Below are 22,993 nucleotides of genomic sequence, written 5' to 3'. Positions count from 1 at the left end.
GCCATTGCGTCTCAATAGATAAGTTAGCCATTCTTTTGAGCGTGTTGGAGAACTTTAAGGTGCACATGAGCCATCAAGGGGTAGGGAATGGTCCTCAATCGACCATTCCCCATAATCTGTGCGACCACATGGTGACCGGCGGGAGCCGGGAGCCATGGTGGGAGCACAGATTATGGGAATGGTCGATTGAGGACCATTCCCTCCCGTCGAGCGTCCAGGGGAGAGGGGCCGCAAAACTGGTCTCTGACTAACACAACTACGAGCAGGTACAGTCGCACACGCTGTCAAGGAGCGATTATGTATGGTGAGGTGTCTTGCAATCATTGGCAATGATTGCCTTGCACAGTATGGGTCCTACAGATTTTCTGCCAGCTGAGGTGTCAGCAGTTGATCGTTTTTTCCTGCGCTGACATGCCGGCTCTTCATTGGATGCATGGGAGTGGGTTCCGGGTGCTGACCTGGCAATCATCAGACAGTTGCAGGCAAAAATTACGCTCAGTAATGGGCAGTTGATGGACGCTCCAGATTTGCCGCCCCGCGACCCTGGACCTTGACGGTCCCTTGAAGGTACTCAAAGCTAGGTGGACGCTTAAGTGTTTGCCCACTTCTATTTAATTAGCAATGGTGGTACTCTCTATAACTTCATAATATTTTTTGGGTTAGAAGCCTAGACCTATATTGGAGTATGGTTTCATGATATTAAATCCCTCTCTTATGACTCATTCTTTGGAGAATAACAATTTTCAATATATTATTTTTATTTAAATGTGAACCCTAATGGAAAATTTTATGCATGTATAAAATTGAAATGCACAATTGTCATGCCATTGTTGAGAAAAAAGGGAGAGCTCTTTTAAATTCATCTCTCTGACTCATTTCTTCTTCAAGTAAGGAGAATGCATACTTAATGTGTCCATGAATTGCTCAAGTGGTAAACTGCATAAACTTAATGATTATTGTGTAAGTGATTTCTAAAGATTCTCTTATGTGTAGAGTTGCTTGTGTGATTTGAGCATAGGGATTGGAAGAAATGCATTATGTAGAAGTAGAGTACGAGTAGGACTAGCATAAGGACTGCAATGGCAATCAAAGTGTGTAGGCAATGCACAAATGCTTTGCAAAAATCTTGTGCTTATGCTTTTAATCATTACAAAGCCCTTATATTGACCATTAGAAGGGCAACTATTCCATACCACTATAAGTCCTACCTATCCATACACATGTTGATGTTTACCACATGCAACACGAAAATTTGAAGGGCGGACACTGTCATAACCTCACGAGCTTCACTAGTTGTACCAGGGAGACATCACTTGCATGCACTAAAAACGCCTTATTTACCCCTATATAAAGAACTCACCTTTGTAAAATCTGCATTTTTTTCCTTACAAAACCCTCCTATTGTACACTCACGTAATGCCATATAGTAATTCCCATGCTAAGAATAGCAACTATCTTTAATTGCTGACATAGGAAGTAAATAACCATGCAAATATGTAGGTGCTGGGACAAGCAAGAAGTGCAATCTAGAGAGGTTCATGTGAGACGACCATTGAGAGCTTCTAGACTCTTTTTAAATTACTTCAAGTTTGACATATAAAGCCAGGGAGCGGATTCTTTCCTGTGTACGTAGCCACACTTGGGTGAACCACATATATGTTGTATATGATCTCTCTTCTATACTCTTGTGTGTTTTATCTCTCCAATAAATACATCACTCTAATTGTTGATTAGTAACCACTTAATCCTAACAAAAAGCTCATTAAGGTGCACCATCACTTGGCCTTTCCCTCAATAAGGCCTCAAGAGTCAGCCTCAAAGGTCTATCATCAAGCTTTGCTCGGCCTGATTTTCTAACCTTTAAGTTGCCACCTTGTACAAGCCCCACAGGTTGCTTATTATGCTACACCATCAAGCCATAAGCTTGCATACTCCTCAAGATCTTCCCAGCTTGATTTCCTAACCTTCAGCTGCCACCCTCTATAAGCCTCATGGGCTGCTTATTATGCTACACTATTAAGCCATAAGTTTGCATACTCCTCTGCCATAGACACGACACCTCATCAAACCAAGATAGAAAGCTTCTAATGGCCTCAATTGACATCCACTCAAGTAGGACCCCCCCAAATTTGAAGAAATATTTTCTTTTTTGATCTTTAGACGTAATGAATGAAAAGCTTATCAAGCCTACAGTGAAAGACTAGCATGTGAACATGAGGAGACGAATGAGGCTGTATGCGAGAGTGGTGGTAGGCAAGGGACTAGGGCACGCATGTGATAGACCGGGGTGTGGGAGCATGGGAGGAGGTGAATGAGGGGGGGACAAGTAGCGAGGAGTGGTTTTTTTAAATCTTAAGAGCTAGGCTAGTGAGACTCACTTGGTGTAGGTCATTTATAGAAGCATCAAACTTTGGAGGGAGTGGGTTTGGATCTTATATATGGCTTTTTGGTAGATGGAGCATATGGGAATTAAAGAGCAAGTGCTAATTGAGCTGGAGGAATATAACGAGTAAATGAATATAATGGAAGGAGAGTTAGTAACAATAGGAGTATGTAATGGAAAATTCAACCATGTCAACCGAAGGAAGCAAGCAGAAGTGTGATCGAGAGCGAGATCGATGTACCAAAGGTTTTGGGCTTCCAAACTACATGGTGAAGTTCTAGAGCAAGGTGACTTGCCACCCAGCTTCAAGCCTATTGGAGAAGTAGCAGTAAATGATCTTGCGTATGCAAAGATAGCTTATGAGGTATACAAGCTCAATTGGGTTGCACTCAAGGAGGAGACATCCGAGTTCTTTGAAGATGGTGACGATGAAGGCACATTTCCTTCAATTCCTATCTATTAATTTTTCTTTCATATCATGCATAAATAAATCTAACATTTTTTTCCCTTGTGGTTTTCCCCTTGGGATGTAACTATTCATGTAGTTTTGAAAAGGGTTTAGACACTGCTCAAGTGCTTCAAGCATGAAGTAAGACCACCCTATGCATTAATTGTAATTGCTTGGAGATGGAGCACAAAGACCTCAAAGCTACCAAAAAAGATTAACACAAAGACACATTTGGTGATAACAAGCATGTGAGCCTCAATAAAGTAACCAATCCTCCTACTATGCACTACAATAGCATCATTTTATACTAAAGATGGAAAACACCAAATTTGATTTTTTATTTTTCTACCACCTTGTTGATAATCTCAAGGGGAGGGAACTTTGACATTCTACACCTAGTTGACATTTCTCTAGGAAGGATATACACATATCTACTCTTACTGGTATTATTCTCTAGGGGAGGTAAACTATCATTCTAAGCTTATTTAAATGGGAGACGTAGACCCCACTAGAAGGGAATCTGATTTTTTGTTCATAATCACAAAGGGGAGGATTGTTGGGGTTGCTCATACCTCATTCCTCATGGGAGACATCTTGTACACACATATTGTTAGGTACATTGAACCTAGTGACTAGTATGCTTTGATACATTTTGTAGATGCTTGTGCATGCCACACACACTCATATGGTCCCTCCACTTGGAGAATTCAAATTTCCCTAGCTATATCAACAATGAGATCAATCACACAAAGCTATATATTAACCCCTATGTAGAATCTTCATTGTGCCCTCTCTAATCATTTTGCATATTATGTTTATGCTCTTGCCCGCTGAGTGTCTATTACCTTGATCATTGAATCACTGATTGTGGTTAGCATTGAGTCATGAATGCCTCATTAGTTTTTCCTCCATAATCACCCTTACTTAAATAGACAAATAGAAAAATAATGCATGAAATAAATTAATTATAAATATATTTGCTTTGGGTTAGTGTATATATACTAAATCAACACATAAAAGATGGACAAAGCAAGTGTATAATATTAGTGTAAGTTAGGCATAAAATTAGATATAGAAGATATAGAGGCTTGTTTTTCAAAAATCAGACAGATATGTAGATAAATATCTATCTACATCAACTATTCATACCATAAACAAAAAGTGGAGGCTTTTACCCTTTACGTGGCCATATTTGTAGCAAGGGGAGGGAAAGCCAATCCATTTTGCCAGTCCTCCCCTCTTTTACCATCAGTCTCTTCTTTTGAATGTTTGCTATCTTAAATGATCGGTACATGATCCAATAGCGCATTACCCACCCACTTACTCCCATGATGGGCAATAGATATCCACTAGATACCAAGGCCCTTTGGTGGCCCTTACATTGAGACTCTTTAGATAGCACAATAGGACCTCAATAGCCTTGACCAATCTCATTATCTTGCATGCATCTTGGCTCCAACTTAATCCCTTCACAAACTTGCACCCGATTGCTTCTTGTGATACTAACTATGATAAATTTTGCATGTCTTTGGGTGTGATTGAGTGTTCAATCCTAAGGAGGAAAATGCAAATCATAGATAAGCTGATGAAGACCAAGGAAAAAGCTTCAAATAAGTGCATGCAATTCATGCTGTGAAAAAATACTTTGCAATGGTGTTTTCCTCTATTTCCTATGATTTGCATGATTAGTGCCACATGAATAAGTTTCCTTTTGTGTACTACAATACTACATTCACTTCAATACAAAATTGCAATTGTATACACCCGAACCAAATCACGTTGTCCCTCTTCAAAATACTACTGAGTTGTTGGCATTCAAAGGTACACTTCCTCCGAGAGATCGGATGGTGGTTTAAGAGTGGCTACTTGAAGGGCATTGAAGTCAAGTTCTTGTAAACATAAAGGTTTGTGCAACAAGCAACAATCAATGGCCCATTTTCAACAACAATGCAAAGTAGATCTTCTCTCTCTCTCTCTCTCTCTCTCTCTCTCTCTCCTTCCTTCTTCCTTCTTCTTTGTCTTCTACTTTGCCACTATAGACGGCAAGTACCACTCCCAAAGGTAGTGGGAGTCTTACTTAATGTTTATTTAAATTGAGAAGTTTTAAAAATGGCACGTTAGTTAAAGTATTCTTGAGTACAGAGCTGAATTTTCTTGAAAAATTAGCCTAAGACATATGGAGTGTTCTTCTTTAACAAGAGAGTAATAATGAGCTTTGTATGCACAATAGTGGACAGATTTCTTGTAGTACCATGGAAGACTTAAGGAAAAGCGCAATTCATGCAATCTTTGAGGTCTTGGCCATGAACTAATTTCTTTTATCTTCTTTGGGTCAACATGAATCCTTGTTTAGAGTATCCAATTTTAGACTAGAAGAAAGTACTCTTCTTTGGGTTCAAGTGCAATTAATTCTATTTAAGTAAGTCAAACACATGCTTTAAATTTTTTAGATATTCTTGTTCAAACTTACTAAATGTACCATATATCAAACATTGAAGGTGCATTGGTAAGACCAAATGACATAACAAGAACTTAATAAATGCTTCTTTTGTGTTCTAAATGTGGTTTTGTAGACAATTTCTTCCATCATTTTGACCCTTTCAATGTGTCAAGTAGGTCATGATCTATCCTAGGAATAGGGAAGATTTTCTTGATAGTGAACTTGTTTAAAACCCTATAGTCAATACACATACAGAAAGTATCATTTCTCTTTTTGAAAAATTACTAGATTCCCATATGTGATCTGTTAGGTCAATGAGTTCTCTATCTACAAGATCCTGAACATGGTTTTGTGTTTCCTTTTGTGCACTAGGGATTTACTCTATAAGGTGTTCCACAAGGTGGTTCACTACTAGGAATGATATCTATCCTATGGTGTTCAAATCATGAAGGGGCAACTCTAGGAGGAAAATCATGCACAAAAGAAACTTTTTGTGGGAAAAAAAATCCTTACGTACATCATCATGTAGACACTTCATTAATAAGCACAAGGAATGTTTTGTTCAATTTTCTTATAGCTTTCTTAGCTTGTGTGGTAAATGAGAAGTGGAAAGTTTTTATGTTCAAGTATGGCCTGAATGCAAACTTTTTCCTTATTATGTGTGAGAGTGAATGAACGTATTTTATAATCAATTAATGGATTAAATTTGTTTCGAAAAGGCATAGCCAAAATCAATCAATTCCATGCAAAGATACGACAAAAAATATGCACGTGTGTGCAAAACCACCAATATAAACTCTAATTGTCTGCAGTTCTAAAAATTATACTACTAGATATTGAAAGCAGTCTTAACCTTATACTATGAAGAGACATGGTGCAGGGTGACTTGATATGTAAGATGTGCAAAAATAAAATCATGACTACTACATCATCAAGCAAAATCATGACATCGTTGCCTTGGATTGTGCTCTGCACTTTAAGAAAAGTATGTGGAGAGATAGAGGTACCCAGAGAGTTTCTTTAATTATCATCTCAGGATCATAGCTATAGCTTCTTTGTTGGTTAAGATTCTTTAATCATATTTATTTTTGTAGACTTCTTGGTTGTTGTGTTATCACCATTACCTTTGCCTTTGCTATTGGTTGGAAATTTAACTTACCAAAGTATAAACATTTAAAACATTTTCCCTTGTTGGACTAGAAACTTGATTTGGATGCTTCACTTGGTGAGGACTGGTATTGAAATGTTGAGAGCTGTTGTGGTTGTCATTGTAGTAGCAGAGAATTTAGTATTTTTTCATTGACCTCCATTCTTCTTTTCAACATTTGATGCCAAGTTAATAGCCTTAAAGAAATCTGCAGGTCAACCTCAATAGCAAGGTGGGTTGCTAAACTTGAGATGAGCGTACACTTTAATTTTTTTCTGCTACATGCTCAATGATCTTAACTGAATCAAAAAATTCCAAAACTGGTCAACATAGGCATGAACAGTTTCATTTTTACCCTTTTAAACAAGATTTTATTTTCTTCATGCCTTTCATTGTAGTGGGCAAGTAAAATTTGTGGCACATAAAGATTTTAAAATGTAGACCATATATGTGGATGTTCTTCACCATGCTATTTAATTGCATTCCACCATAATGCAATAGTACTTGTGAGATGATTGAACACAAATTTAACTTTTTCACGTCCATAAAATTCTTCATCATTAAAAAATCATCTAATTGATTGATCCATGTTAGAATTGTACTTGCATCTTTGGTAATATCAAAATCCTTAAAATTGGAGGCATTACTGCTAATTTTATTCTTTTTGGGTGTTGATGCAGTTTCAATGTGTGGAGTATGCAATAATTTTATCCTCAAGTTTGATGCACCACATGCGCTTATATACAAGACTTTATTGTAATTTTACTAATTGTTCAATGATCATGGGTCCCTGCAATAATGCCATGAATGTGAAGAATATCTATGCAGCAATATATCATGAAGCAAACAAAAATTCTTAGTTGTGGCACAGTAACGTGATGTCATAATTCTTGATCAGTTTCAAGAACAAAATGACAATTGGAAAATTTAGAAGTTGAGGTATGAAGAGACCCATACGATGGTGAATAGAAACCTTCTTTTGATTGTATACAAATTTAGAAGTTGAGGTATGAAGAGACCCATACGATGGTATGAAGAGACCCATACGATGGTGAATAGAAACCTTCTTTTGATTGTATACAAATTTTCTTAATGTCTATAAATGTTTATGTTGAATTATTTGTCAAACATAATTATTATGTTGACACTAGTTTGGTCCAAAAAGAACATTTTAGTGTTTTTTTCACGAAATTAAATAAAATGGTACATGAAATCCAAAAAACATTTCAAAAAATTCCTTTTCAAAGTACTCATTAAAATTATAACATGTCACTTTGTACACAACCTCAATAGTAACTACACTCTGAAAAGCACCTTCGCAAAACAGCAGTCGATGTTTCACTAAAATTTGTACTCTAGTCTAAGAAAAAAATTTGATCAAGGTGCATGCAATAATACATTGTACTTATATATTTGTTTGGCATTCCTTCCATCAACGACCACATGAAACATTCGTCTAAATTTGCAATGTCGTATGTTGCATATATACTACATCTACAATATGTTATTACATAAGGTGATATTATTTGATGGTTATGCAAGCCACATTTGTTGATTTATGTCATATCCCACAAACTACGCAAGTTCTATTTCTTATTTTTAATTTATCAAAGATTACTTTTAAAATAAAGTCCATTTTTGGATTTTTCCATTCATCTCACTTATTTGTATACAAATACCTCATGTGGACACAATTGAGAAATTCATATACACATTCTCATTAGTTTTTCATGGTAATGTTTTTTTGGTAAGAAATTATGTACTATAAATTTTTTTAAGTGAGCTTAAATTACAAGATGCTTGTAAGTTTGAAATCTTGAAAAATGCTTGATTGATGAAAATTGGCGTATAAATACATTATGGACCTTAAGTTTTGCCTTGAAATCTATGCAAAACCTTAATTTGATGAGAAGTTTATTAAATTTATGTTTTTTTTAAAAAAATTGTACTAAATTTTTTTATGATTTTTCCATTGCAAAATGATGCTTGAACAAAGGAAAATTATTATGCGGGTCATTCACAAGAAGTGCATACATGCAATTTCATTGTGTGCAAATGCCAAAATCTAGCTGATAAATGAGAGCGACATTTTTATTAAAGATTTTCTTTGCACTATCTTGGAGTATATAGAGCAAGACTGCATATAGAAGGACACTACAAGTTAATGGTGCCAACATGATTCAATAAATTTGACCTGTATCATATTGCCCAAGTGAATCAAGATGGTGCAAGATGTGTAGGAAGATATCGATGGCCAATGTAGTGATACCACAACATTCATGCGCACACTGTTGAATGCTAAGTGTACGCACTTGATAGGAATTTCCCATGAAGCCCTGGTAGAAGGTTCCACGATTGGAGCAGGCTCGTTTCGTGTCTGCAGCTTATATACTATTAAAGGCATATCCTTCTTTCTAGAGCATATCAATTACATAGAAAAATGCTACAAGGGAGGGGCAAAAGTGAATTTTGATAGCTTTCAAACAGAACAAGGCATGCAAACGTAGCACCTCTAAATTGTCAAATGCATCGCCTTCACCATAGAGGCCCCCTGGATCACTCTCTTCCCATACTATAATGGGGGCTCATTGGGAGACCTAATGTGCCGAGTATCCTTCTCGCAAGGTGCAATTTGGTGTTGCATGCACAAACTCTAATATGGCTGGAAGAAATTGCCACCTGCAAATCAACAACTATCAGAGATAGAGCATGCATGCCTCACAGTAGTGATTAAGCACATGCTAACCATTTTGGACGCTTTGATTAAAGGTGTCACAGCCGCTCACTCTACTGGCATAGTACATTGCGATCTGCATCCCTATAATGTAATGTTAGATTTCATATGCACAAATAAACCTTGCATTGGCATTATTGATTGGGACATTATTCTTAGAAAACCCCAACCAAACGGGTGTCCAACAATCATGTACATACTGCAGCTCAATCTTCATTTTCAATTTTGGAGGCAAAGGAAGCACGAGAACATGAGTTGTCAAAGCGGTCATGGATTGCTCCAAAGATCTATGATCCATAGTGTTCAAATGCATACACAAAGGCCATCGATATATATGAACTAGTTTTTTTGTACAAGATGTTGATAAATTTTTGGAGTGTAGCTAGGAGAGTATACTTCCCAGATGAAGTGTTTTGTCACCCTCACCACGAGACTCTCAAAGCTATTCAACAGACGGTGGACTCATGGATGAAGATAAGAGAGCGTGAAGCCACAAGAAATGCTTCAGACATTGTGCTATTTTTCAAAGAGCATTTAAAGACATGTCCTAATCATGTTCAACGACCGCTCATCGAACTTACGCCGTCTTTTTATCGGGCTTAAACACTTGAAAATTACCATCGTTTGTTGTAAATGGTTTGTCATTTGGGCTCTTTATTTGGACCATCCATCTATAATGTGATATTGCTATTCACATAAATAGTTTTTTATTTGGGTCCATTGTCTATCACCAATTGTATTGACTATTGTACACATGAAGTGTTTGCACCAATTATCTATAATTGGGCTGAATGGGCCAACTTTTTATGATCGTGTTGACTGGTGAACAAATCTATAATTACGTTGATTACTCTGTTTAAGTATTCTAATATCTTCAATTTGATGTGGTTTTATCATGGTTGATAAAAACTTTGAACTGAAGAGGTACAGTATTGTTCGAGAGAAAAAAAACTGGCCAAGATATTTAATATTTGTCTATTTGGCAATTGCTGTTCTGAGACACCATGGTTGAGCAAGAGTAGGCATGTGATGCACAAGCAGTACCAGCAAATCAACACCAAGCAGTTGTTAATGTTTTTCAACACATGAAGTCTCTAGCACATGGCATGCCATCGCAACAAGTGATACGAACAGCTTGTTGACTATCAAATTGGGAAAATCAAAACCACCCGTAATGGGGAGACATCAACAAAGAAGTGACCAAGAAAATGATCAAGACAATATGGCCATGTGAAGATGCACAGATCAAGAAAGACCGGTGAAAAGTATCAAAGTTCCAACACCAAGAAATTGGGAAAAACGCTGAGAAGATTTACTTGGAAGTTTTTGGATATCCATTACACAATGCAGATTGTGCTCTATACTTTGCGAAGATGTTATAGGCACAATTTGTCCAGCAACGTCCAATAGACTTCACCTCAAACGAGACAATTGGTCACACATGGTATAAGGGAGAGTTGTGTGACATTCACACGAGAAGAGCTGGCTCTAATAGTTGAAGGTGCCGATCTAAACTTGAAAAAGAAAAAATATTTTTTGACGACACAATTGGAAGAGAAGGATGCAGGAATCCTTGAAGTAATTCAAACACCTTAAGAGTCACAGGCTAGAATGGAAAAAAGTCTTGATTACCTAAGCCAAGACGTTCAAAACTTGACATAGCAAGTGAATCCCCCGCCTGTTCAAGGAACATACATAAGTCTGTTGGTTTTACATCCAGCGTTAGTCCCCGCATCACACTCAGATGCATCTTCATCATCTCATTTCCCAGCATGCTACAAGACTTTTGATGGATGTAGTGGATACTACACATTGGCATGTGACCATTATTATCACCTAATTTGCTTAATTTGACTTATGCAAAACAATAGCCAATGTGAAATCTATTCTGAAGAAATACCACAAGGTGTATATTACATGTTTGGGATGGCCAATGAGTATAAATTCAAGCAAGCACGACAAAGCACCCGTAGTGAAATTAAAAATCTATTTACAAATGAAGAAGCACATTCAGTACATCAACCTTGACAACAATAGACATTGTGATTTTTCTTTATAGCAGCGTTGTATACATTCAAAACTTGTTTCAAAATATATAAGCTTCAGTTACAATTCACATCTTGCAATCTTATGACATCTTATGCTGAGTCTGAGTTGTCATTGTTTTACTCTAAGTCTAATTATTGTTTTTTTTGCTCTATTGAATCATCTATATCTGAGGTTCTCTTTGATTATGATTATCGTGCACTACGTTAAGCCAACATTGAACTCACCTTCATCTTTTGTTTGACAGTCGTACACCCAACTAGGCATTTCTTCCTAGTAGCCAACACTTTCGATATGATGCAGTATCTTTTCATTGTAGAACATGTAAATTAATTTTTTGGCTTTGTCTGCTATTAATCTGTTTTTATGAATTCTGTTATGAACATATTTTTACATACTCCAATTTCTCTTAAAGCTTGATTTTGTTGCACATTCTACCAGGACCATCATTGTAAGTGGACGTAGAGTTGAGTAATGCTCCCCATTGTTCAATATCCACCACTTCCATGCAGATTTCTCTTTTGCCATTGATTGGACAAAATCATTTGCAAAAGGTCCTTCTAATTTTAATCTTGTTTCACTCATCTCTTTGATGCAATTGATTTAATCTTGCACATTGGGGTAGAACGTATTGACTACCTGATAAAAATCAATGACCACTTCTGTATTTGACATTAAGTTTAAATTTTTATACTATGGATCCAACATGTAAGCCACACTATGGAGTGGACTATGAGGACTCCTCCACCTTGCATAGTCCACACTATGGAGTGGACTATGGAGGGGACTATGAGCACTCCTATGAAAGTACTTGGACAAAAGGTTTCGTTGTTTTACAGAGAATGGCATTCGCACTCGTTCTCTACTACATATTCTTTTAACTCCTCACAATTTTCTAAAGTTTGTTGGAATGTCTACCAAGTCATCCACACTTTCTCCAGGTTTGGTGCTTTTTAATCAAGGTTACAAATTACAAACATAACGGGCATCATTATGTGGTATGTATCCATTATACTCCTCCACCAAGCAGGCTTGTTTATAGATCCACGTAAACTCGTAATCTTCTCGTTTACTTGTTCAAACTGGTCAAGCTGCCATTTGTTAAACGTCGTGCGTTGAGTATCAACAGACAGTTGCAACATAACTAATATGTGCATCCTGTACAAATCAAGCATCTTTGCCATTTCAAGATGAACTTCACAACTTGACGCACGACGTCAATTATTTTGGCAAACCATGTAGTTTCTTCACTAGTATACCAATCTTTTAGCACCAAGTTTAAATTGTGTGTATTGCAACCATTGGCATAAATGTGTGAAAAGCACTTTTTTTTACCATTATTTTTACAATTCTTTGCATTGTTTATGAATACGTGAATGACATGTTCAACACCTATTTCTTTAATTACATTGTTCAAGACCTCATCAATATATTTATCACTTTTGATAGCGCTGAAATTGTCAATAGCTTTTATGGATGTCTTTCCTCTTGGACAAACCAACATAACATTGATCAATGGTCTTTAAACATTAAACCAACCATCACTGACAATTGTACATCCTGAAAGCAATATATTCCCAAGCAATATTTTGGAAACACACTCTGTTACTTCAACGTAACATTTGTCAAGACATGTTTGTCCATTGATTGCAATTATATATGAAGACATGAGTATTATATATTCAATTGTAAAAATAATTTTCTAATTTTTAATATATATTAAAGCTAAAAAATTTAAAATAAAAAAGTAATCAAATTTACACATTGTACGATTTGCAAATAATCAAACACATTTGTAAAAATCACATTATCTTTATTTAATGGCAATTTTTTACTTCATTTTTTCATATGCAACAAAGAGTAATCAACTCTTGAGTCTTCAAACATGGTAATGATGATAATTAATTGCAAAATACAAACAAAAATATAAATGCGTACGATTTCAATCTCATGCACCAACAATTTTTCACAGTACGCAATGCACTCTCTATCTGACATTATGCATAAAACAAAACTATGAATTTTTCAATATAATTACACACTTGAGTATTACTTTCACACATTGTGCGAGCTGCAAACAATAAGACACATTTGTAAAAATCACATTGTCTATATTTAGTGGTGGTAACTTATAAGTGTAGTGAGGGAGCCTAAATGACTTTGAGTTGAGCCTAGACACCCTTTTACTGCTCGGATTCTAGTACTTACTGGCCCGACCATCTCGTGGCGACCTGTCCTTCTCGACTATGGGTGAAACTCTCGTGCACAAAGCACACAACATAGAGAGAGAGAGAGAGAGAGAGAGAGAGAGAGAGATTTATTATTTGCTTAATTACTTTCACATGCAACAAAGAATAATCAACATAGACATGGTAATGATAATAATTATTTGCAAAACACAAACAAAAATATCAATATGTATGATTTTAATTTCATGTATCAAAAATCTTTCACAGTACACAATGCACTCTCTATTGGATATTATGCATAAAACAAAACCATGAAATCTTCAATCAATTACACACTTGATGATTACTTTTACCCAATCAAAAATCGTAGCCCCCTTATGGAGTCGATTAAATATATAAGAGCTCTTTTTTCCCAATTAAGGATTGTAGCTCTCATATTGCATAGTGGCAAATAATAACCATCAAATAAAACCTATGATAGGTGTGAAATGCAAGACTTCAAGGATCTTTATATACTCCCTACACTAGTACAAGACATCCAACCCTTGATATTTTTAGTATATGTTGATTTTTTAATTTTTTGACGGGCCCGTTGAGCCATAATAAATGCTCTACGGGCCCATCAAAAAGATAAAAAAGCCCAAAGCCTTACCAACTAAGGTGTTTTTTACATGTTAAAAGGAGGGTTACGTTAACATTTAACGTGATTACGTGTTTTTGATGTGTAATCACTCAACGTTATTAACATGTTCGATGAGCCCACCAAAAAAAAAAGCATGACGCCTTAACAACTAAGGTGGTTTTTAATGCTCGACGAGCCCACCAAAAAAATAAAAAACCCGACGTCTTACCAGCTAAGGTGGTTTTTACATGTTAATAGGAGGGCTACACTAATATTTAACGTGATTACGTGTTTTGGATGTATAATCACTCAATATTATTAACATGTTCGCATGTTTGTGATCATGTTAATGAAATCCTTGATCTCAACGGAAATAAAAGCCTACTAATCTCCAGAGTGGTAGAAGGCCTAAGCGTTGTTATGGCGCAATTTGTGAGCAGAAGTGGATGGGTGGACCGGTCGATCCCTACACAAGGTCCAGTGCTCTGCTAGTCATTTATATTTTTTGATGTTATGGTATACCCAGAGTTTGCCTGGAGTTTTCCCATGAATAGGAATTTTACTCTACCAAAAACAAAGGGAACATCAAACTTTGCTCCAAGGCAGATTGATTCTCATCGCTTAACAAGCAGTGGAGACTAGAGTGCCTGAAGCAAAGTGGGCATATGAGATCTTCCCTGGCCTTGCAAAAAGAAGATCTTCAAGGTGATGTGGAAGCCTTGCCAACATGGATCAAAATAGGAGGAATGGGCATGACTAACCTATGTTCATGACGTAAAAATGCAATCGAAGATCCCCTCAATCTATTTAGAGACTACCCGACCATGAGAGGCCTTATGGGTAAATGGGTGTGAAGACTTGGAAAATCCGTTTCTTTATGAATAATCTGATTATAGGCGAAAGATGCTCAACAACCAAGCCATTTTTCTCTACACACAGATTGTTGGCTTCTGCTATCTCAACCGAACTTGGAAAGCAAGGAATCTACGAGTCTTTGAAAGGAACCCTACGATAGCCAAATTTGAAGAAATCATTAAGGAAAGCATGAGTGGATACTATCTATGGAAAAGCACAAAATCTCTGAAGAGTGGAGGCAAGCACTTCTTGATGTTAATATTTATAAAGTCCAATTGCCAGCCATAATTCAGCTACTAGCCCTCTATGCGCATTTTTGTAACTTTGGATTCCTCGAGGCACTAACCATGCTTGAGACTTAATGTACATTCTTTTCTAAGTTAATACAACACTTCCACTCACAATTGTGAATATGGCAAAAAAAAACAAGATATTCTTTACATCATCACATCACAGGGGTTGTAACTCTTCTCACAAATACTTTTATCAATAAAATGACCCTTTTACTCAAGAAACCTACGAACTTTTTCCCAAATTGGTTCAAAAGAACCTTCTTGCATATGTATTTGTGCATAACCCTGGCTGATGAGCTCACTTGATACACTTCCATTTCAATAGGTGAATAATTCAGGTCTCGGGAAAAGATAGGTTTGCTTTATCCATAGCCTCTTCAAAATGAAAAATGGCCGGCTCAAATTTGGGCAAGAAGGTTTTCAAGCCGGTTGAGATTATGAATTTTTTAGTTATAATATGAGAACTTTAGTGTGCTTATCCCTTTCAAATTTAGAGTTAGCCTGCTCATATGCGTGTCAAAAGGTTCCAAAGCCGTGTCCACAAAATGTTTCCTGAACCCCGGGTGAATTCCCTTGGGGTCAACACATCAATGGTTGATAATTTACAGGAGCAGAGACTAGAGTGCCAGGTTTTAGATGTAGATCGGGGCCCTCGAGTTCATCGCATGTCAATGAGTCAACATGAGGTAGGGTCCTTGTGATCCTCTTCTAGCCTAGAAACCCTTGAACCTGAGTTAGCCTCAAAAGTTGAAATATGGGGGAAAAAGGGAGGTATATACTTAATTCTCTTTTAGTGAAAAGTGGTATCTACTTAAATTCTTAGGCCGGTCTCACTGTCTCTCTCTCCATGTCTCATGAGTCATGAGGGGGTGGCATTTTTTTCTGCTCTGGGGCGCTTTTTGCTTTTTCATGGCTAGCCAAAACCGTGACTCTCTCTCTCACACACACACACACGCACACGCACACACACTGAAAACTCGGGAGTCTGATGATGGGTTCACAAGCTTTCCATGCAAGCAAGCTATTAGCACCTCTCTCTCTCTCTCTCTCTCTCTCTCAACACACATAGGCCACACACTATCTGCGCAACACTCTCTCTCTCTCTCTCTCTCTCTCTCTCTCTCATACACACACACACACGCGCAAGTCTGCCCAACAGTGCCAGCATATGTATGGATGCAATGGGCATGAGCCCATGATCACATTCTCTTGTCCGAGTAATATTTAATACCAGAAGGCTGCATCATATGTGCACCCATTCATTCATGTACTCGTAGCTACTAGCACTCTACACCGAAGGGGTCTTCATCATTCATTATGTAAGTAGCACTCGGGAGGACTTGCACTCTACTTAAGCTTAACTGTGCGTATATGAGAGAGAGAGAGAGAGAGAGAGAGAGAACGTCGTCCTTCTGATGTATATATGTGTCTTTTACCTTCTCTTCACCTTCTCCGTTCCACTGTTTTTTTCCCGCGCCATTAAAATCTGTGTGTTGGGCGTCTCTCTCTCTCTCTCTCTCTCTCTCTCTCTCTCTCTCTCATGCAGGCTCTAGCAGGTGTAACCACATCAGTACTTTGAGAGAGATGTCCTTCTCCTTATTCTCCTGAGTAGAGACTAGCTGTGAAAGAGGGCCATGGGGAGAGCCCCTTGCTGTGAAAAGCAAGGATTGAAGAAGGGGCCTTGGACACCTGATGAGGATGAGAAGCTGGTTGCCTACATCCAACAGCATGGCCATGGAAGCTGGCGATCGCTCCCAAAACATGCAGGTAAGCATGTTAGTGAGCGCGCACACATCCAAATCACTTTATATCTCTCTTCTGAATGCAGATAACTATGATAGTTTGTTAGCAAGTATGCACACATCCACATCTCTTTATCTCTCTGTTTTGAATGCAGATAAGTATGACAATTTTCTGGTATGTGTTGTATGATCGTCAAAATTCTTGTGTAGCATGATTGTAGAGCTTTACATATCATTTCACTTTACAGCTTCATTTTGAAAGAGAAACTTTGATAATTAACCATCGTGAGTTTCTACTATGAAAATTATTAATGATTTACCCCTTTCACTAGAAATTTACTTCCCTCAAATTTGAAGTTTTCACTCTGAAATTTTTCTAATAATAGTGTGATTTATTATCAATTGAAATTTATCTCTTCATTTACAATTTAGTTACTTTAGTCTCTATGCTGTGGCACAAGAGACAAAACAGTGAAGATATTGAGCTAATATGTGGTATGAAAGTTTACTCTCAATTGGATGCACTCAGCATAAATCGTGACAATTTTTCTGGACACATTCGATGAGACACAGAGTTTTATGCCATCTATTAGCTCAAAATCTTTACAACTTTTGTCCTTCGTGTAATCAACTTATTGGAGCTTTCTCAGTTATGAAATATTGGGTGTTTCTAGTCGCCATTGTATAAAACTCTATACACACCTCTTAATCATGATCGAAATCGTCACAACCAATTGGAAAATTCTTCAATCTTCACCACGATATCGTGTTTACAGGTGATTGACTTCCATTTGACAGTTAATCTTGTTAACCCTTTGTTCTCTCAACTCAAATGTAATGCATACGACTAGTTTTCTCCTGATTCTAAGGATTTGAGACCAGAGCCTAAAGCTTTTGGGCATACTTGAGAATTATAGATCTGAAATACTCATAATGTTTCCATCATTTATGCCATGGACCTAGGTTTGAATTCATGTTTTCTACTTATCAACAACCCACTTTTTGAAATGATTATATTGTGATTAAGGCTAATTCGCATTTTGATAATTTCTCCTTGTTAATTAAGACATTTGACGGACTTTTCTTGTGTATGTAGGCCTTCTAAGGTGCGGCAAAAGCTGCCGGCTTCGTTGGACGAATTATCTTCGCCCGGATATCAAACGTGGAAATTTCTCTAATGAGGAGGAACAAATCATCATAAGCTTGCATGCCTTGCTGGGAAATAGGTAATGTCAGCAAATAAGTATGTTACCAACTAAAATTTTGTACTTAAATCCTCATGTACATCTCTCTTTAAGGACTTAATTTCCAATGCAAGTTCCTCAATGAGATGCTTTTGTTTGGATGTGATTATGCACTTCCTCGTTGTATAGGAAGGTAGGAAGTTATGTTGCAACGTCTATGTACTTTTCATAAAACCAGACTTTGCCTGTTTTTCGCAAAGGTGCAATGTCAATCTCTGCATGTATATGAGCTCCTTGGCATAGTGCTTATTGAACTCATTGGTCCAATGCACAAAATGCATTCAATATGTCAAGATGGGTACTCTCTGTAGGGGACTCTTATTACAAGATGGATACCATGGGCTAGGGAACTCTGAAATGATGGGTACAATGTGCTCTTGACATAAAAAGACTCGTATATTTGCATTTGATCTGGCAATACGGAAGCGACTACATTTATACCTATAGTCTTAAGAAAGCCTCTTTCTACATTTTCTCTTGACAGGATCAGGAAGCCGCATTCCTGATACCTTGCATTACTTGTAGTATGATTTTTCTTTGTTACAGAGTGCATGTTTTTGTCGAGGGGTTGCATTGAGAAAACTGCTAACTTCTACATGCGGACACTGCGTAGATGGTCATCCATTGCAAGCCATTTGCCCGGAAGAACAGACAATGAAATAAAAAACTATTGGAATACCCATTTGAAGAAACGTCTATTACAAATGGGTCTGGATCCAGTAAGCCACAAGCCCTTGTTGGATTCGAATGTCATGGGCGGTGCATCTTCAAAGTTCCCCTTTACAAGTACAAGCCATCAAAGAGCTCAGTGGGAAAGTGGTGCAGCAAAGCATTATGCTCATCTTGATCATGAAAGTCTGGATATTACCGATGATGAATTCGGTATAGAGAACCAGTCCAGCGACTACTTTTTGAGAGCTTGGAGATCCAATGCTGGAGAGGCATTCCGAAAGGGCTTGAGCTTTTCGAGCTCATATTTGCAACAATTGCGTTCTTGTGGGCTAGATGTGAGTGGGTTCCTAATCCAGCACCATAACGAGTCAATGAAGGCCAAGCACGATGCGAATCGCACACATCTCGATGGCGGCATAATCATGTCGCATACTAGTAGTGACAAGCTGCCCACATATAGCAGTGGTAACTCTGCACCCTTTTGTGTCGAGCATCACTCTCCTTCATCTGCGCTCTCCTCTGCTGATTGCTCGACTCACTATCAGAGCCCCAAGTCAAACTATGCTTCCAGCAGGTTTAAGGAAGATAATGGAGAGGAAGAAGAAAAAAACATCAAGGTAAAGCATTCTCTGAACAGAGCAACAGCCGAAGATTCGGGTGCGGGTGCATTGGTAGTATGTAAAGTTGCTCAAAGAGAAGCCCTTATGAAGCAAGAAAAGGGCTCTAGTGATGGGGGAGAGACTGCAACGATGGCATCAGAAAACACACATGAGCAGGATGAAAACTGGGAGGTGCATTTCATCAAAGAAGATCGACTGGGACATAGGAGCGAATCAAATGTTCTAAGTCCCTCATCTCTACATTGGCCTGAAACTATGCATATTGGCCATTCCTTCGAGTTACCCTATCGTAAACAGGCTACATCATCCGCCTTCAACGAAGATATAGCCATGGAAAAGGAGAGCAAAGACGCGACTCTAAATGCATGTCATGATTTGGGACCTGTATTTTTCATGCCCTTGTTAGCTCCTGAGATGCCTCCATGCTTGGATTTTGGAGAAGATACACATCTTGCGGCTAGCGGGGGCTCATCGAAGAGCAGCATCTTGAGCTGGCAAGATCAGTTTGCAACCTCTGAAGAGGCGGTGCCAGAAAGCAATAATGGAGAGCATTATTGGAGCTCTTTGATGAGAGGGACGGTATCTACTGCTGCTCTTCATTCCAATTGTGCCAATGCAAATGTTCTGAGTCCAACATAGCCATGCTTATCATCTTGACCTTGACAGTCTCCATAGCCACATTATCCTGCATGTATAATGGTTGATTTTCGACACGCAGCTTATTGAATGGATCCGACAAGCATCTTTGTATCATAAAGGGGGACTGCTCAAGAAGACCAGCTGAGGCACTAAAGTGACTAGTACTTGGGGTTAACCTCAAGTAATCTGCTTTTTGAGCAGGCTGCCTTTTCTAACAATAACAGAGCCCTTAGGTTGGCATAATCAAACTAGGCATTCTTTTAAGCAATAAACCATCTGCCCTAACATAAGTTGCCCTCATGTCTAATTGAGTGACAAGGTGTACGCGCTGCAGGTGCCCTGGAAATGTAACCCAACTGGATGTACATTGTCTGAGAAAACTTAATCAAGAATTATCCACCTTTTATATTCTATTTGTTAGTGCAATTTATATATTATCAAGTCCTCCACCTCTCCATAGATATAGGTTCAATTGGATACGAGTCTCCCGCTTTCCACAGCCACAAGAAGATTTAGAAATTTTCTCATGTACGAAACCGGGAGTCTTTCTCAGTGTTATTCATACAATGCATAACATCATGAGCTTCTGCTCGAGAGGCGCCGCATACCTAGCTAGGTATGCAGCGCCTCCCTCACAGAAGCTCATGATGTTGAGGTAAGTCACAATGTGGGAAGTATTGTGAGAATTTGTCCAAAACTTCTTGTGAGCGCACTCACCCATTCCATTATCTTTACTAGGCCAGAAACATTGTCTTGCTCCATTCACAGTCTATTGTTGAATGCACAAATTTTGGGTGTCATTTAAAGTGTGAAAATCGAGTATTTACATCGAACTCATATATTTCAGTGGTTTAATTTTATTTTTGGTAGTGAGTAGCACTGCCGCAAAAAATACCAGGGTTAGTGTACTCCCACCTTTGAGATTTACCTCTATATTTTAGTGTAAAAACTTAAAATATAGTCAATTTACCTGAAATCTCTCATTTGTAGGTTCTCCAAGTTTTTGAAAAAAGGATTTTTTTTAGCACCGGTAAGTAGGATAGGCGTTAGTATACTTAAACACTTATCGGTGCACGGGGTCTGGGTGTTTTCATTGTAGCTCCCTTGACTCTCATCTGAAATATTGCCTGATAGGAATAATTGAGCTGTTGCATATTGAGGGGCTTGTTAGTCAATGATGAGGGAGTAGTACCAATGCTCACATATCCCGGTTTCTAGTGCTAATTTTCCTAGTTGAACATGAAAAGTCCTGGTTGTAATGTCATAAGACCTTAATCTCCAAGGTCAGAAATTGGGTATAAGTCCCAGTGAATACCTTAAATTACCTTAGATTTTGGCATAAATGTGGTTGTCTCATTAGTTCGATCTTTCAAAACAAGGTGAAGAAAATGGTTTTCTTCAAGCGCCGGTAGTACACCGGTGAATGTCTATTGGGACACAACAAATGACGATTTGTCATGTGCAACCCTAGGGGCTTCAGGGGGTTCACTAGTACTTATTAATAAGGGGATGTCACCTGTGTGCATGACATGCTCTTTGTCTATATATATCTATACTAGTACGGATGGCCGCCTTTGGCGGCCTCTCTCTCTCTTTCTCTCTCCCTCTTTATCACGTGCACAGGGGCTTCTCTCAGTTTTGGAGTTTAGCCTTCATGTCGCAGATTTTGACACGTGTAAAGAGCTCCCCCTTCCGTCATATGTTAGTTTATATATATATATATATATATATATATATATATATATATATATATATATATATACACACACACAAGAGATCATTCTTTATAAAATACAACTTTCCTCCTTTGTATAACTCCCCTCCCTTATACTCAATTGTTACCATACAGTAAAACCCTCTGTCAGTCCCCGCGGTTCGAGCACAATCGCTATGCTGCTAGCGCTATGAGAGATAGTCCTCACAACAATGAATGTCATGTGGGCTCCATGTGAGGAGCCATACTGCGTGTGTGTATCATGTCCAATGGGTGTGTTTTAACATGTCATTGTGTCTTCATTGCCCTTGGATTGCATGTGTGTTTATGGGTGGATTGCTCAACATGTCCAAGCAAGGGTCTGTGCACACACTCCGGCATGGGATGCCGGATGTGCTAGCATGTTATCAACATGTGTGTGTAATGGGTACTTGGCGCAGCTGCACCGGCATCTTGATGTCTTGGTGATTTTTCGAGCAGCTAGTGCCTTATGTGGCACCAGCAAATGCCCTTCAAACTTTGAGATTGTCCAAATCAAGGGCATCCGCTAGGGCCACATAGGCACTAAGCGCGAAATTTAATCAGATGCATCTTGATGAGTCCTTCCATCCTTAATGAACAACATGCACAAGAAGTTTTGGACAAATTCTCACAATAATTCCCACATTGTGACTTACCTCAACATCATGAGCTTCTGCTCGAGAGGCTCCGCATACCTAGCTAGGTATGCGGTGCCTCTCTCACAGAAGCTCATGATGTTATTCATTGTGTGAAAAATACTGGAAAAGAGTCCGTTTTCCTACACGAGAAAATTTCTAAATCTTCTTGTGATGTTTATGGGTCCTTCTATCCTCAAGAGCATCCCCACGTGTGCATGTGTGTTGTATTATGGGGAGGCATGCATGCACATGCACATGCACATGGAGCTCTCTATTGAGCACATAAATTCAAGTTGAAGGTACAAGTCCCCATGAATTCAAGTTGAAGGTTACTCCACATGCGTTATAAAAACCTTTCAGAGGCACTCTCCCTTCAATATGAAGGTACTTGAGAGAGTGAGGGGAGATAGTGCGCTTTAAACTTTGCATGCCCTCCATAGGCTGTCGTTTCAAAAGAGATTCATTTCCACTTATGTTCCTTATAAAGTGAGGCACACACACATGGCAAGAGCCCCTTCATGACTACACACCACGTCCACACACATT

At 38.2% G+C, this 22,993-nt stretch overlaps 1 protein-coding gene across 2 annotated transcripts; it reads left to right on the top strand.

The window, feature by feature from the left end:
* Positions 1-16,129: 16,129 nt before the first annotated feature.
* On the top strand, positions 16,130-20,485 carry LOC147423480 (uncharacterized). 2 transcript variants are annotated; one of them, XM_086501164.1, is made up of 4 exons: positions 16,130-16,476; positions 16,704-16,924; positions 17,996-18,125; positions 18,757-20,485. In XM_086501164.1, the coding sequence occupies exons 2-4, from the start codon at positions 16,792-16,794 to the stop codon at positions 20,072-20,074; spliced, it is 1,581 nt and encodes a 526-aa protein (XP_086357290.1). In that variant the 5' UTR covers positions 16,130-16,476; positions 16,704-16,791; the 3' UTR covers positions 20,075-20,485. The 2 variants fall into 2 exon arrangements, with proteins under 2 accessions (XP_086357290.1, XP_086357289.1); XM_086501163.1 differs by lacking the exon at positions 16,130-16,476 and having other exon boundaries at positions 16,483-16,924.
* Positions 20,486-22,993: the final 2,508 nt, after the last annotated feature.

The sequence above is a fragment of the Adiantum capillus-veneris genome, chromosome 26 (genome assembly GCF_014529385.1).
Source record: "Adiantum capillus-veneris isolate H3 chromosome 26, ASM1452938v2, whole genome shotgun sequence".
Lineage (NCBI taxonomy): Eukaryota > Viridiplantae > Streptophyta > Polypodiopsida > Polypodiales > Pteridaceae > Adiantum > Adiantum capillus-veneris.
This window is presented reverse-complemented; position numbering and strand designations above follow the sequence as displayed.

Excerpts from the sequence above, each read along its gene's own strand:
- LOC147423480 (XM_086501164.1), top strand. The coding sequence starts at position 16,792 with ATGGGGAGAGCCCCTTGCTGTGAAAAGCAAGGATTGAAGAAGGGGCCT. Across the intron at positions 16,925-17,995 it reads ATCGCTCCCAAAACATGCAG|GCCTTCTAAGGTGCGGCAAA; the intron begins GTAAGCATGTTA and ends TTGTGTATGTAG. Across the intron at positions 18,126-18,756 it reads CATGCCTTGCTGGGAAATAG|ATGGTCATCCATTGCAAGCC; the intron begins GTAATGTCAGCA and ends GACACTGCGTAG.